At 51.9% G+C, this 13,220-nt stretch overlaps 2 protein-coding genes across 5 annotated transcripts in view; one reads left to right on the forward strand and one right to left on the reverse strand.

The window, feature by feature from the left end:
• Positions 1–13,220, reverse strand: part of LOC137428111 (uncharacterized) — a 218,517-nt gene that overhangs the window by 137,224 nt on the left and 68,073 nt on the right. The gene's annotated exons all lie outside the window — the stretch shown is intronic.
• The window catches only part of LOC144892268 (uncharacterized), a 46,163-nt gene continuing 42,192 nt past the window's right edge, over positions 9,250–13,220 (forward strand). Inside the window, exons 1-2 of one of the 3 annotated variants that reach the window (XM_078778037.1) lie at positions 9,250–9,349; positions 12,385–12,447. In XM_078778037.1, the coding sequence (XP_078634163.1) occupies positions 9,331–9,349; positions 12,385–12,447 (82 nt within the window). In that variant the 5' untranslated portion in view covers positions 9,250–9,330. Of the gene's footprint in view, positions 9,452–12,384; positions 12,448–13,220 lie in introns of all 3 variants that reach the window. The other 2 variants (XM_078778040.1, XM_078778039.1) reach the window with 2 other exon arrangements.

The raw sequence follows: 13,220 nt of genomic DNA on the forward strand, positions 1-13,220 counted from the left end.
TGGATTGGCAGGGAGAGACCCCGGGTAGTGTAAAGTGTGTTAAAGCCATTTAGAGGATAGTTAGGATTGAAGTCTCCTCGCACCATCTGCATCCACTCACCTGAGGTGACAGGTACTCCACACCATGCCACGTTTTGATTATTTTTTACTGTGCAAATGTTTGGATTGTGAGACGCATCATGACGTGGGTGTGACATTGTGCTTTGATGTTCCATCTCTTCCTCCTTATGAGGATTGATGATGAATTTGGTGATGGCAAATTTTGAGTAGAGGGATTGTGGAGACGAATTTGGTATAGGAGAAATATGGGGAAGACGTGACAGTAGTGACGAATTTGTAAATGGGTAGATTTTGTAAATATGGGGTAAGGGCAAGGGTAGTGTAGGTGACAGGGGGGTGACGTACGGTAGGGACGAGCTTTCTCACTTCGCCCTCCGTACGCATTTCGCCTTGCATTGCCTTATTGATGTGTACCCTTGTGACCTTACCCCTCGCTCAATTGTCTCTTTTGTCTCCCACATGACCTGTGCGCCATTGGGTGCCGAGGGGAGCGTGCGTGAGTCCTCCATTGTGCGCCCGGAATTCCCAGAACCAGCTGTCTGCATCGATGCACCACATTATGGACCACATGTCTGTGGCCGAGCACCACTTATGGACCCCATGGGTTGGGACATGGCCCCTCTGCTGGAACCGGCCATGAGGGCCCGAAATCTTGCTGGCGGACCTTGGCCACAGGGCACCGATGCCCCACAGGTGAACCACACGTAGTCGGCCCTGTGGGCCATAAATAAAATAAATAAAAATGGACACGTTGGGCACACTTTATTGCAAATAGGCCGCCAGTAAGAAAATGAAAGAATGACAACAACTGGAAGACAATAATAATAACCAGCAGAGGGAGCCGAAGAGCAAGAGACCACCTGTAGGGTTAGGGGTTGTTGATTTTATTTTGATTGAACATTGATGAACAATGGTGACTGCACCGATTGGTGCTTGGGTGTGTATTGGTGCGTTTTTGGGTGCGTTCATGGTGCATTGGTGCAGAGCAGACTGTCTCCCCCCCAGAAAGAACAATCACAGGTCCTGGGTTAGTCTTGTAAATAAAAATAACGTCATTGTAAATAATGCTCCCCACCGTCAGTGTGTAGTTTGAAGACCATTCCGCAATTCGGTTAACTGTGGGCGTAAGTCTGTTAGGCAGGGTGCAATGGAGCAGCGGGACACATTTATTTATGTTTTAAAACTGTCGCACTCAGGGTCAGGTTAAAAGTAGAGGGAACTACACCTACGTGTCACACTAAATAAAAAAAGTTGTAGGCCCGGAACATGCCTAAGAGGAGGAGGGTGCAGTGTTGCGGATATGAGGACTGTATATTTTTTTGATTGTGTGCTTTATTATTATTATTATTGTTTATTCTGCGCCCCCTGCCTCCGGAGCTGTGTAAAGGTAAAAGGGCATCCCATAATTAGTCCATAAGCATACACGTCAGCCAATAATAGAATACCCCTGTTCGATAGTTATATCTTATTCTGTGTTTTAGGGTAAGGCTGTGTCTCCCATTAATTGAAGTACTCCATTGCACCAGTGAAAGAGAATAGATCCCCTTTCATTCCCATCCCCAAAATCTCCATTTCCTTTCACATCCCCTTTCGTCATTGCCAAGCCTCGATTGCCAATTACATCCCCTCCAAAACCACCATTGAACATGTGCTCGGGTCGGGGAAGAGGGGCGTGCCCGCCCGTCGTCATCAAGGGCGGAGCCAGAGGGTCGCGTGACCAACCAGGGCCGAGGTGAGCACACCGATGGGCGTGTCCTGAAGGCCGGCGGCTTGATCGCCGGAGGCGCTATAAAGGCGCGCGCGCAAGAAGCGTGGGGTGGTCGGTGGTGAGGAGTGAGTGGACCAAGAGAGAGAAAGAGTGGTTGGACCAAGAAAGAGAAAGAGTGGTTGGACCAAGAGAGAAAGAGTGGTTGGACAGGGAGACGTGCAAGAGTGTTTTTGAGTTGAGGGTTTGGACCAGACGAGTCAGACGAGTCCTGGCAAAGCAAGCGGCGGCCACAGCAGCAACAACACCCAACAGCCGCTTGGGGCCTGGACGGCGGTTTTGCGCAGGGCCGCGAAGGAACGGCGGCTGCTAAACGCGCCGATCGTGCTGCAGGACCCCCTTGGACCTTCCTCTCCCTCCAGCCATCCACCTCCTGCCTTTCCACCCTTCTTGTGTACGTGAGTTTGTTCTGTGTGTCTTGTCCCTGGGTATTTAATTAAGTCTGTATAAGCTAGTATTTGCACTGTGTCACCTGCGTCTTATGTGTTGTAAATAAACGTGACTGCTTTCTTTTTGCTTGTGTGTATAATAAATCCAATTACTCTTCTGTCCGTCTTCTCGTCTTATTCCTTTTCCTCTTTGCATTTCGTCGTTTTAGTCTTTTCCAGATTGGGCAGCTGCGGTGCGATACGGCCAAAGTTCTGGGTGAATCGGGTGAGTCGGGGAACAACTGTTCGGTCGCGGAGCCTTCGCTCGGCAATATAACATCTTGTCCGCGATCAGTAACAATATGAAACAGGATGAAATGGCCGGAATGTCCAACTTTTAAACTTGTACAGTACGAGGACAGGAACCGCAAGGTCGTTATAATCAACAATCTGGAGTCGCTTCTTGATGTTTTCCTGGACATTCACAAAGCCTACGATACAGTCTGGGAGGAAGGCCTGCTTTACGAGCTGCACCATCTCGGTGTTAGTGGCAAAATGTTCTGGTGGATCCGGGATTTTCTGTCCATCAGGTCATTTCAAGTGAAAGTGGGCCAGACCCTCTGTTCCTACTTTCATCTGAAAGAAGGTGTCCCCCAGGTCAGCTGTTCAAGCCCTACACTTTTCAATGTTATGATCAATGATATAGCCTCCCTGCCATGGATCCATGACAAGGTGCTGCTGTTTGTGGACGACATAGCTCTGTGGGTCCGGAGTAAAAATGTAGCTTTTTCCTAAAGGAAACTTCAGGCGGATATCGGCTTGATGGAGCTGTGGGCCCAAAGTTGGGGGTTCCAGTTCTATGGCCCCAAATCAAAGCTTGTAATTTTTCCCCGCAAGAGAATGGTCCAGGACACATCAATATCAGTTGGTGGAAGCATCCTCAGAGCATCTTCTGAAGTGGCATTCCTGGGTGTTGTTTATGACGAGGGACTTAGGTGGAGCTCCCACAGTCAAATGCACCAAGGGCTTAAATCTGATTAGATGCCTCACTTGCACTTCCTGGGGAGCCCACGAGGGAAGTCTTTTTCTCGTGTACTTTTTCTCCCTCATCCGCCCCCATCTTGACTCTGGTAGCCAGGTTTTTTCAGACATGTCAAAAACCAACCGCAAAAAACTTGAAGCCATTCAGGCCAAAGCCTTGCGTGTCTGTCTGGGCACCTTAGTGAGTACGCCTGTCTTTGCCCTTTGGTGGAGGTCGGTGAGGTGCCTCTATCCCTCCGCTGGGAAGTGTCCCGGCTGAATTCTGGGCCAAATCCATATCCTCTGGGGCAAATCACCCAGTCCAAGCTGTTTTCGCAGACTGTTGGGAGCATGAGGCATGGGGCAAAAATTTAAATTCTGCTCCCTTCGAGGTGACCTGTAGGCAGGCAGCTAGAGAAATGGGTCTGGACTCCTTACCTAGAAAGTCCGTCAAGAAAGTTCCAATCTGGCCCACCTGGACTCTTACTATGCCTCAAATCCACCTGCATTTATTGGGGAGAGTCGATAAGGATATTACCCTTCAGCTTCCTGCATCCAGGTGATCGAGTTAACCCATTCGGTTTGGAGTCAATCTCTCCACGTTTACACGGATGGTTCTAAAGTCCCTTCCTTTGGGAGAACTGCGACGGCAATATGCATACCTGATGTTAAGGTGACAAAGGCCAAGAGGTTATCTTGTAGCGGCTACCGCTGGGTTTTCACAATCGCCTTGCACATATCAAGGACGCGGAGCGATCACCATGCCGGGCTCGTCCAGGACGCCCGGGCAGGCCCGCGCTCAACTTGCCAGGCCTCGGTCGGGACGCCCGGGCATGCCCGGGCAGGCTCACCCTCAACTTGCCAGGCCGCAGCCAGGACGCTGGGCCACGCCCCCTCTCGCCTTTCCTGGGCAAACGCTCCGGGATAATATGTATATATATTGCTGCCCGATAAACGGGCTTTTCAGAGTGCCTGAGTGTTTGGTTTGAATAAAGCAACTCGGATGAATTCCAGCTTTTTGTCGCGTCCATTCTTCCGATCGACGTGGGAGCCCCAGCTCCTTCATTGGTGACCTACCGACATGGACACGGCAGACGCCCTTAAACTGCCTACCTTCTGGGAGGCTCACGCGGCGGTTTGGTTCGCACAGGCGGATTCCCTGTTCGCCCTGCGAGGCATCACGGCCGACGACACCCGCTTCCACCATGTGGTAGCAGCGCTCGGTTCGGCCACCGCGGCCCGCGCCCTGAGCCTCCTCGAGAGCCCGCCAGCCGCTGACAAATACGGCGCGATTAAGAAGCTTCTCCTCGACGCTTTCGCCCTCCCATCGGCGGAACGCGCACGGCGCCTGCTCGACCTGCCCGAGCTCGGCGACACGCGCCCTTCCGAGCGAATGGACTACATGCTTTCACTGCTCGGCGAGCACTCTCCGGCATTCCTGTTCCGGGAGCTGTTCCTCCGTCAGCTGCCTAACCCGGTACGCCTCGCCCTGGCAAGCACGACGATCACAGATCCCCGGGCCCTTGCCAGAGAAGCCGACAAGATCTCCGCCGCAGGTCAGCGCATCGCAGCGGCGACATGGGACCCACCGCCGTCCGACGCAACACCCATGGCGCCCGACAACCTGGCACGGTCGACGACCGAACTGCCGACGCAATTGGCGGCCGCTACACCGAGCCGACCACCTCCAGCACGACGACCGGGGCCTCCACCTGACCAAGCGTGGTGTTACTATCATGCCAGGTTCGGACAGAAGGCCCGGACATGCCGACCCCCGTGCACCTTCGGCAGGCCGGGAAACGGCCGGGCCGGCGTTCATTACCAGCCATGAGCGCCGGCCACACGGGCAACTTACTGTTCATCACGGATAAAGCGTCCGGACGGCGCTTCCTGTGCGACACCGGCGCCCAACTGAGCGTCATACCCGCCTCTGACCAGGACAGGCAATCCGCGGTTTGCGGCCCCTCCTTGGTTGCGGCCAACGGATCGACCATCCGCACCTTCGGCCCGCGCAACGTCACCCTCTGCTTCGGCGGCCAACGCTTTGCTTGGACGTTTGTAACCGCAAACGTGCCCATGGCTCTGCTAGGCGCCGACTTCCTCTGCGCACACGGACTGCTGGTGGACGTCCAACGGCGTCGTTTAATCAACGCCGAAACCTTCAGCTCCCTGGTATGCACATTGAGCAGCTCCGCGCCGACCGAGCTGGCATGCGCCGTCCCGGCGGCGAACGAGTTTGCTCGCCTGCTCACGGAGTTCCCGGCCCTCACGCGGCCGACGTTTTCGGCTGTCGCAGTACGGCATGGGATCGAGCACCACATACCAACCACGGGCCCGCCGGTCTACGCCAGGGCCCGCCGCCTCGACCCAGCCAAGCTCGCCGTGGCGAAGGCCGAATTCGACGCGTTGGAGCACCTCGGCATCGTGCGGCGGTCCGATAGCGCGTGGGCCTCGCCACTGCACATCGTGCCAAAGCCGGGGGGTGGATGGCGCCCGTGTGGCGACTACCGCCGTCTCAATGACGCTACCACCCCCGACAGGTACCCGATCCCGCATATCCAAGACTTCTCCGCCCGTCTGGCGGGACGGGTCATTTTTTCGAAAATTGATCTCATACGGGGATATCACCAGGTACCTGTCAGGGCGGCCGACGTCCCTAAAACGGCAGTCATCACGCCATTCGGCTTATTCAAATTCTTGCGGATGCCGTTTGGTCTCAAGAACGCGGCTCAGGCGTTCCAGCGCTTGATGGACGGCGTGCTGCGTGACCTGCCGTTCCTTTTCGTTTACCTGGACGACATCCTCGTCGCCAGCACGTCCCGGGCCGAGCACCTCCTCCACCTCCGAACACTGTTCGGGCGCCTCAGCGAGCACGGCCTCATCGTCAACCCGGCCAAATGCCACTTCGGCACGACGGCCGTTGATTTTTTGGGCCACCACATCACCAAGAACGGGGCCGAGCCGCTGCCAACCAAGGTCGAGGCCATCACCACGTTCCCGCGTCCCCGCACCATAAAGGCCCTGCAGGAATTCCTGGGAATGGTGAATTTTTATCACCGCTTCGTGCCCCGCGCTGCTCAACTCATGCGGCCCCTCTACGAAGCCCTCCGGGCAAGCCGGCCAAGCACGACATCGCCTGGTCCGCAGCAATGGATGCGGCCTTCCAAAGCTCAAAGCGGGCCCTCGCCGATGCAACACTGCTCGCTCACCCGGTGCTCAACGCTCCCATCGCCCTCACCACGGATGCCTCCGACTACGCGGTGGGCGCCGTACATGAGCAATGGGTGAACGGGGTTTGGCAGCCACTCGCTTTTTTCAGCCGGCAGCTCCGGCCGAACGAGCTCAAGTACAGCACGTTTGACCGGGAGCTCCTCGGTCTACACCTGGCCGTCCGCCATTTCCGCCACCTCCTGGAGGGCCGACCTTTCACGGCGTTCGTCGACCACAAACCGTTGGTTTACGCCATGGCCAAGGTCACGGAGCCGTGGTCGGCCCGCCAACAGCGCCACCTCTCCGCCGTGTCGGAGTTTACCACGGACATCCGGCACGTCGCCGTCAAAAACAACGCCGTGGCCAACTATCTTTCCCGGGCCAGCGCGAACGCGGTCCACCTGGGCGTGGCCTTTGCGCTTATGGTGGCGGACCAAACCACCGACACCACGGTGCAAGCCCTCCGGGCGGCGGACACGGGCCTCCGCCTGGCCGACATCCCCTTCACGGACACTGTCCTGCTCTGCGACGTCTCCCAAGGCCAGCCATCGTGCCCGTCACCTGGCAACGCCGCATCTTCGCCTCCCTCCACGGCCTTTCCCACCCGGGCCGGAAAGCTTCCCAGAAGCTGGTGTCGGCGCGATTCGTCTGGCACGGCCTTCGTCGGGACGTCCGCGATTGGACCAGCACCTGCACGGCCTGCCAACGGGCCAAGGTCCACCGACACACCCAGGCCCCACTGGCACCTTTCACCGTGCCCGAACGACGTTTCGACCACATCAACGTGGATCTGGTGGGCCCCCTCCCCCCGTCACGGGGGTTCACACACCTGCTCACCATGGTGGACAGGACCACCAGGTGGCCGGAGGCCGTTCCCCTCGTCTCCACCACCACCGCCGACGTGGCGCAGGCTTTCATCGCCACCTGGGTCGCCCGCTTCGGCGCACCGGCGGACATCTCGTCAGACCGCGGACCACAGTTCACCTCCGAGCTGTGGGGCGCGGTCGCCCGCAACCTGGGGGTCAAGCTCCACCATACTACGGCCTACCACCCCCAAGCAAACGGGTTGTGCGAGCGATTCCACCGCTCCATGAAGGCCGCGCTCATGGCCGGCCTTCAAGACGGCGGTTGGGCCGACCGGCTGCCGTGGGTCCTTTTGGGCCTCTGCACGGCCCCCAAGGAGGACCTCCAGGCATCCACCGCCGAGCTTGTCTATGGCCAGGCGCTACGCGTCCCGGGCGAATTCGTGCCCGACGCTACCAGTCCCTGGTCCGCAGCTCACCAGCGCTCGGACCTCCAGGAGGCCGCCCGACGGTTTGCCCCCGTGCCAACATCCCACCACGGTGACCCCCAGTCCTACGTCCCCCCAGCACTTCGCACAGCGGAGTATGTTTTTGTGCGTCACGACGCACATCGGGGGCCACTCCGGCCGCCGTACGACGGGCCCTTCCGGGTGCTGCGACGGGACGACAAGTCGTTCGTCATCGACATCGGCGGCAGGTCGGACCGGATTGCGGTGGACCGCCTCAAGCCGGCGCACGTGGACGTCGACCACCCACCACGGGTGGCCCTTCCGCCGCGGCGAGGCCGCCCCCCGTCCACGGTGCCCCCCACTCGACCGCCCACCACCACACCGGACCCCCTCCCACGACCCGCCAGGGGTCGCTTCGGCCGGGTCATCAGGACCCCCCTCAAATTGACCCTGCCGGTGCAAGTCGATTCTGGGGGGACGTGTGTAACGGCTACCGCTGGGTTTTCACAATCGCCTTGCACCTATCAAGGACGCGGAGCGATCACCATGCCGGGCTCGTCCAGGACGCCCGGGCAGGCCCGCGCTCAACTTGCCAGGCCTCGGTCGGGACGCCCGGGCAGGCTCGCCCTCAACTTGCCAGGCCGCAGCCAGGACGCTGGGCCACGCCCCCTCTCGCCTTTCCTGGGCAAACGCTCCGGGATAATATGTATATATATTGCTGCCCGATAAACGGGCTTTTCAGAGTGCCTGAGTGTTTGGTTTGAATAAAGCAACTCGGATGAATTCCAGCTTTTTGTCGCGTCCATTCTTCCGATCGACGTGGGAGCCCCAGCTCCTTCAATCTGATCATTTCTCCGCTCCGTCTTCGCAGCTGAACTCTTTGCTATGAGTTCAACCCTCTCAGTTCCGTGATCTTTTCTGATTCCCTTTCTGCACTAAAGGCACTGGAGTCTCTACAGGAGGGATGTAGGTTTAACCTGGTTCTCAAAGTACTGCACCTGATCAACATTGCCAGTTGGAGAGGATCTCTGGTCAATCTGTGAACTGGAACCACCCCCCCCCCTCCCCCCCTCCCCCCCCCCTCCCCCCCTCCCCCCTGTTAGGCTTCCACGGTTGTCCCGCAGAGACCAGGTGGCTCTCTCCAGCCTAAGACTTGGGCACTGTCGCCGTAATTCGTATCTTCACTGATAGGGTGTCACCTTACCTGCGACACCTGAAGGAAACCCGAAGATGTCACTCACCTGTTTCCGGAATGCCGCCTCGATGATGGACCAAGATTGCTGCTATTTAAAATCATTGGAGAGGCGGTGCTTGGTGTGTTTGATCTGCCGGTCATTGTTGGTCATTTAAACCAGAAGCATCTTCGACTGTAGAAGGCGGTCCTAAACTTTTTGAAAGTGAGCGGGAGGTCCGTAGCCTATAGTTTTATGGATCTCCCATCGGCTTCTTTTTCTTTTTTCTTTTATGTTTTCTTTTCACCACAGTTACGTCGAGGCGCGTGGCATATATAGAGCCTCGCGGCGCGTGGCGTATATAGAGCCTCGCGGCGCTTAAAACTTAAAAGAATTAGAGGAAGAAGAAGGAGTACAGGAGGCAGAAGAGCACGTGTTACTCTGTTGCGCTGTATCTCAGTTCCGAACACCGAGCTGTGTCCGATGAACCGAGATCTCCCAGGTGAGGAACACAAGGTGAACCCTCCGGGATCCACGAGGGTCTCCGATGGGATGAACCTGTTCAGTCCAGGAGAATCTCCCGCGGATAAGGAGTTCGGACCCGGTACGTGACGTTCTTGTGCCCGTGCGGAGTCCGTGCCGTGCACTATATACGTGAATAGTTTATGTGGGAATCAAATCATGTACGGATAATGGGATGTGGTTCCCTCGTACAAGATCGTGGCGATCTCCTGATCTGGTTCCCTCGTACTAGATCGTGTTGATCTCCTGATCGGGTTCCCTCGTTCAAGATCGTGTCGATCTCCTGATCTGGTTCCCTCGTACAAGATCGTGTTGATCTGATCAGGTTCCCTCGTTCAAGATCGTGTCGATCTCTTGATCTGGTTCCCTCGTACAAGATCGTGTCGATCTGATCTGGTTCCCTCGTGCAAGATCGTGTTGATCTCCTGATCGGGTTCCCTCGTTCAAGATCGTGTCGATCTCCTGATCGGGTTCCCTCGTACAAGATTGTGTCGATCTCCTGGCCGGTGAATTGATTCCGTTCGTTGTAATCGGAGCTCGAACGGACATTTTGATTCCCGAGAGCAGTTTCGTTATGGACGATTTTGAGGAGAAGTTCGACCGTTTTTCCCTGTTAGAGACAAAATGAATGAAATTGTTGGGTTTATTTTAACAGAATAGACAATGATGGCATCAGGGACATTAATCTGAAAGTAAAGATGAGAGTTCGGACGGTATGAGGTCGGGGGTCCACCAATCAGCAGATGCTGATCCATGATTTCAGGTTAGGGGCGCAGGAGGTTAGGGGTTAGGGGGGCATGAGGTTAGGGGGGCAGGAGGTTAGGGGGGCCTCGACTAACATTTACATTGAACTGAAACATGTGTGCGAGGGGAGCATTTTCTTTGTGGGTGTTTTCTAAATTTTCGTCATAAGTTCGAAACACTATGATAAATATACACAGAGATCTGACGTCACATGCTCTTGTATGTGTCATGCTCCACTATTGCCCCTTACATAATATAATCTCGATACCGTAAAAATGGGGGGAATAGGGACACAAACTGAAAAAAAGTTCGGAAACTTTTTTCGCTGAAAATTGATAACCAAACTGAGTTGTTGATATTTGGGTTGAAAGTGTTCTCTTGTTTTTTAAAAAAGCAACTTATAGTCCCTATTAACCCCATATATGGGTTAAATAGGAATAAATATGATTTTTATGGCTGCCCCTATTAATCCCATATATGGGTTAAATAGGAATAAATAGGATTTTTATGGCTGCCCCTATTAATCCCATATATGGGTTAAATAGGAATAAATAGGATTTTTATGGCTGCCCCTATTAATCCCATATATGGGTTAAATAGGAATAAATAGGATTTTTATGGCTGCCCCTATTAATCCCATATATGGGTTAAATAGGAATAAATAGGATTTTTATGGGTGTCCCTATTCACCCCGTTTTACGGATGAATAGGGACAGTCACTAATACAAAAAAATAATAATCAAGAAACAATCCTGAGTTTCCAACTTATTGCTAAATTGATAGCTCAGTGGATGCACATAATATGCACCCATAATATAAACCACGGTGCCAATGAAAAAAAATATGGGATAAAACGTTTCTCCAAACTGTCCCTATTTCTTGATTATTTTTTTTTTGTATTAGTGACTGTCCCTATTCACCCATAAAACGGGGTGAATAGGGACAGCCATAAAAATCCTATTTATTCCTATTTAACCCATATATGGGATTAATAGGGGCAGCCATAAAAATCTTATTTATTCCTATTTAACCCATATATGGGGTTAATAGGGACTATAAGTTGCTTTTTTTTAAAACAAAACACTTTCAACCAAAATATCAACAAATCAGCATGGTTATCAATTTTCAGCGAAAAAAGTTTCCGAACTTTTTTTCAGTTTGTGTGCCTATTCACCTTGCTGTCCCTATTCATCCCATTTTACGGTATTTATTATTAGCTCACCTGAACTTTAGTCCGATGAGTTTATGCGGTTGAGCAGTGTCCATAGGTAAGTCAGTCATTGAGTCCATAAACACAGGGGTTGACAACCTCAAATAGGTAGTTGCGCTTCTTTGAAACTACACACCCGATTTCGACAAAACTTCACCACAATTTTCATCACACCTGATGTATCAGTTTTTTTTCACAGCATTCAAAAAAATTTGGTTCTCGGGGGCTCAGCAGGGGGTTTGACCCCCAAAATAGGTATTTGCTCTTCTCCGAAACTACACGCACGATATCGACAAAACTTCACCACAATCGTCATCACCCGTGATGTACCAAAGTTTGTTCACGGCGTAAAAAATATCAGGATCTATGGGTGTCTGCGGTGGGTTTGAGTGACTTGCTCCTGATGCAGGTGAGCTTCAGGACCAGGTGAGCTTCAGGACCCACGGTCCTATTTTTCTAACCCATCCTCTGCACCTTACATTTCTTCATGTTATACTATATCTCCCAATCCTTTGTCCAATATATTAAAGCATCGAGACACTCCTGAATCAGATTAACCCCTCCCCTCACCTCTCTGCTATCTCACTTACCTCCAACCTTTGTCATCTGAAGATTTAGAAAGCCGACCATTAACCCCACTATGAAAATCATCGATTTAAATTATGACCAACAAGAACGAGAATTGCTTTGCAATACTGAAACTTGGGATATGACTTTATTATGACAAGTTAGAGAACAAGTTAGAGTTTCAATTTGGTACCAATGATTGTTTTTTTGTTTTTTTAAATAAATTAAAAGAATTGACGAAATGCCCTGAAACTCAAACTTGTACTCTGACTTATCATAATAAAGTCATATACCAAGTTTCAGTTCAATATCAAGGGAGGCGCAAAGCGTTTATCCCAGGTATGTTATCTTGCTGTACACGCAGGTATGTGATACAAGGTACCTGGAAGGATAAACCATCATATCTATACTATGCCAAAGCTTTGAGCCTTCATTTGTTTTTGTTTTGTGCTTTTTTTTTTTTTCCCCTTGTTGAAGGATGTTTTTTTTTTCAGATTTCATTGTGAATGTCAAGGTGGAATCTGAGTCTGAGGATGATTCAATATCTCAAGAGAAAGGTCTGAACCACAACAACATTCTGCTTGTTCCAGTTACAGACATTTATGTGTGTGCATGTCCAATGTACGTACTGAGGTTATACTCTGGAGAGATGTTGTTGCACTTTTCTTGGAGATGTTGTTGGACTTATTAATTCACCACAGAGTGATTCAAAGACCCAGCTCATTAATAACAGATTCCCCTCTGCACATTTTGAACCATTCCAATATTTATTGAGATGTTTGAAATTGAAATGATTAAATTTTTTAATTTAATAAATTTTAATTAATTTTTAATTTAATTTAATTAATTTAATTAATTTAATTAATGAAATAATTAATTTTAATGATTTAATAATGAATGATTGAATGAATGATTGAAATGAGATGATTGAAATGGGATTGAGATCCTGGGTAAACTTACTGAGAGTTTGCTTCTCTATCCATCTTATTCACCCAGTACAGCCTCCCCTGCCCTCTCATTCTTCCCCACATCCCATACCTGTCTCTATTTTGTCCCCAAACCGGCTGTTGATGTATTTCCCCTTTCTACTATTCCTTTTGATCTGTTGCATCCTGATCCGTTCTTTGTCCTAGCTCCTCCACGAGCCTGGACTTGTCGACAAAAAAAAAAAAAAAAAAGTACATGCATGTACTGACGGTTGTGATGGAAGCGGTTAGATGACAAATACATTTGTAAAAAATATTCAGCTAAATCGCATCATCATTCACCATTGATGTTCCCATTATACAACATAAAATGAGGAGAAAAGAGGTGTTGTAATTCACATCAT

This window comes from Myxine glutinosa, chromosome 5 (genome assembly GCF_964187855.1).
Source record: "Myxine glutinosa chromosome 5, kmMyxGlut1.1, whole genome shotgun sequence".
In the NCBI taxonomy this organism is placed as follows: domain Eukaryota; kingdom Metazoa; phylum Chordata; class Myxini; order Myxiniformes; family Myxinidae; genus Myxine; species Myxine glutinosa.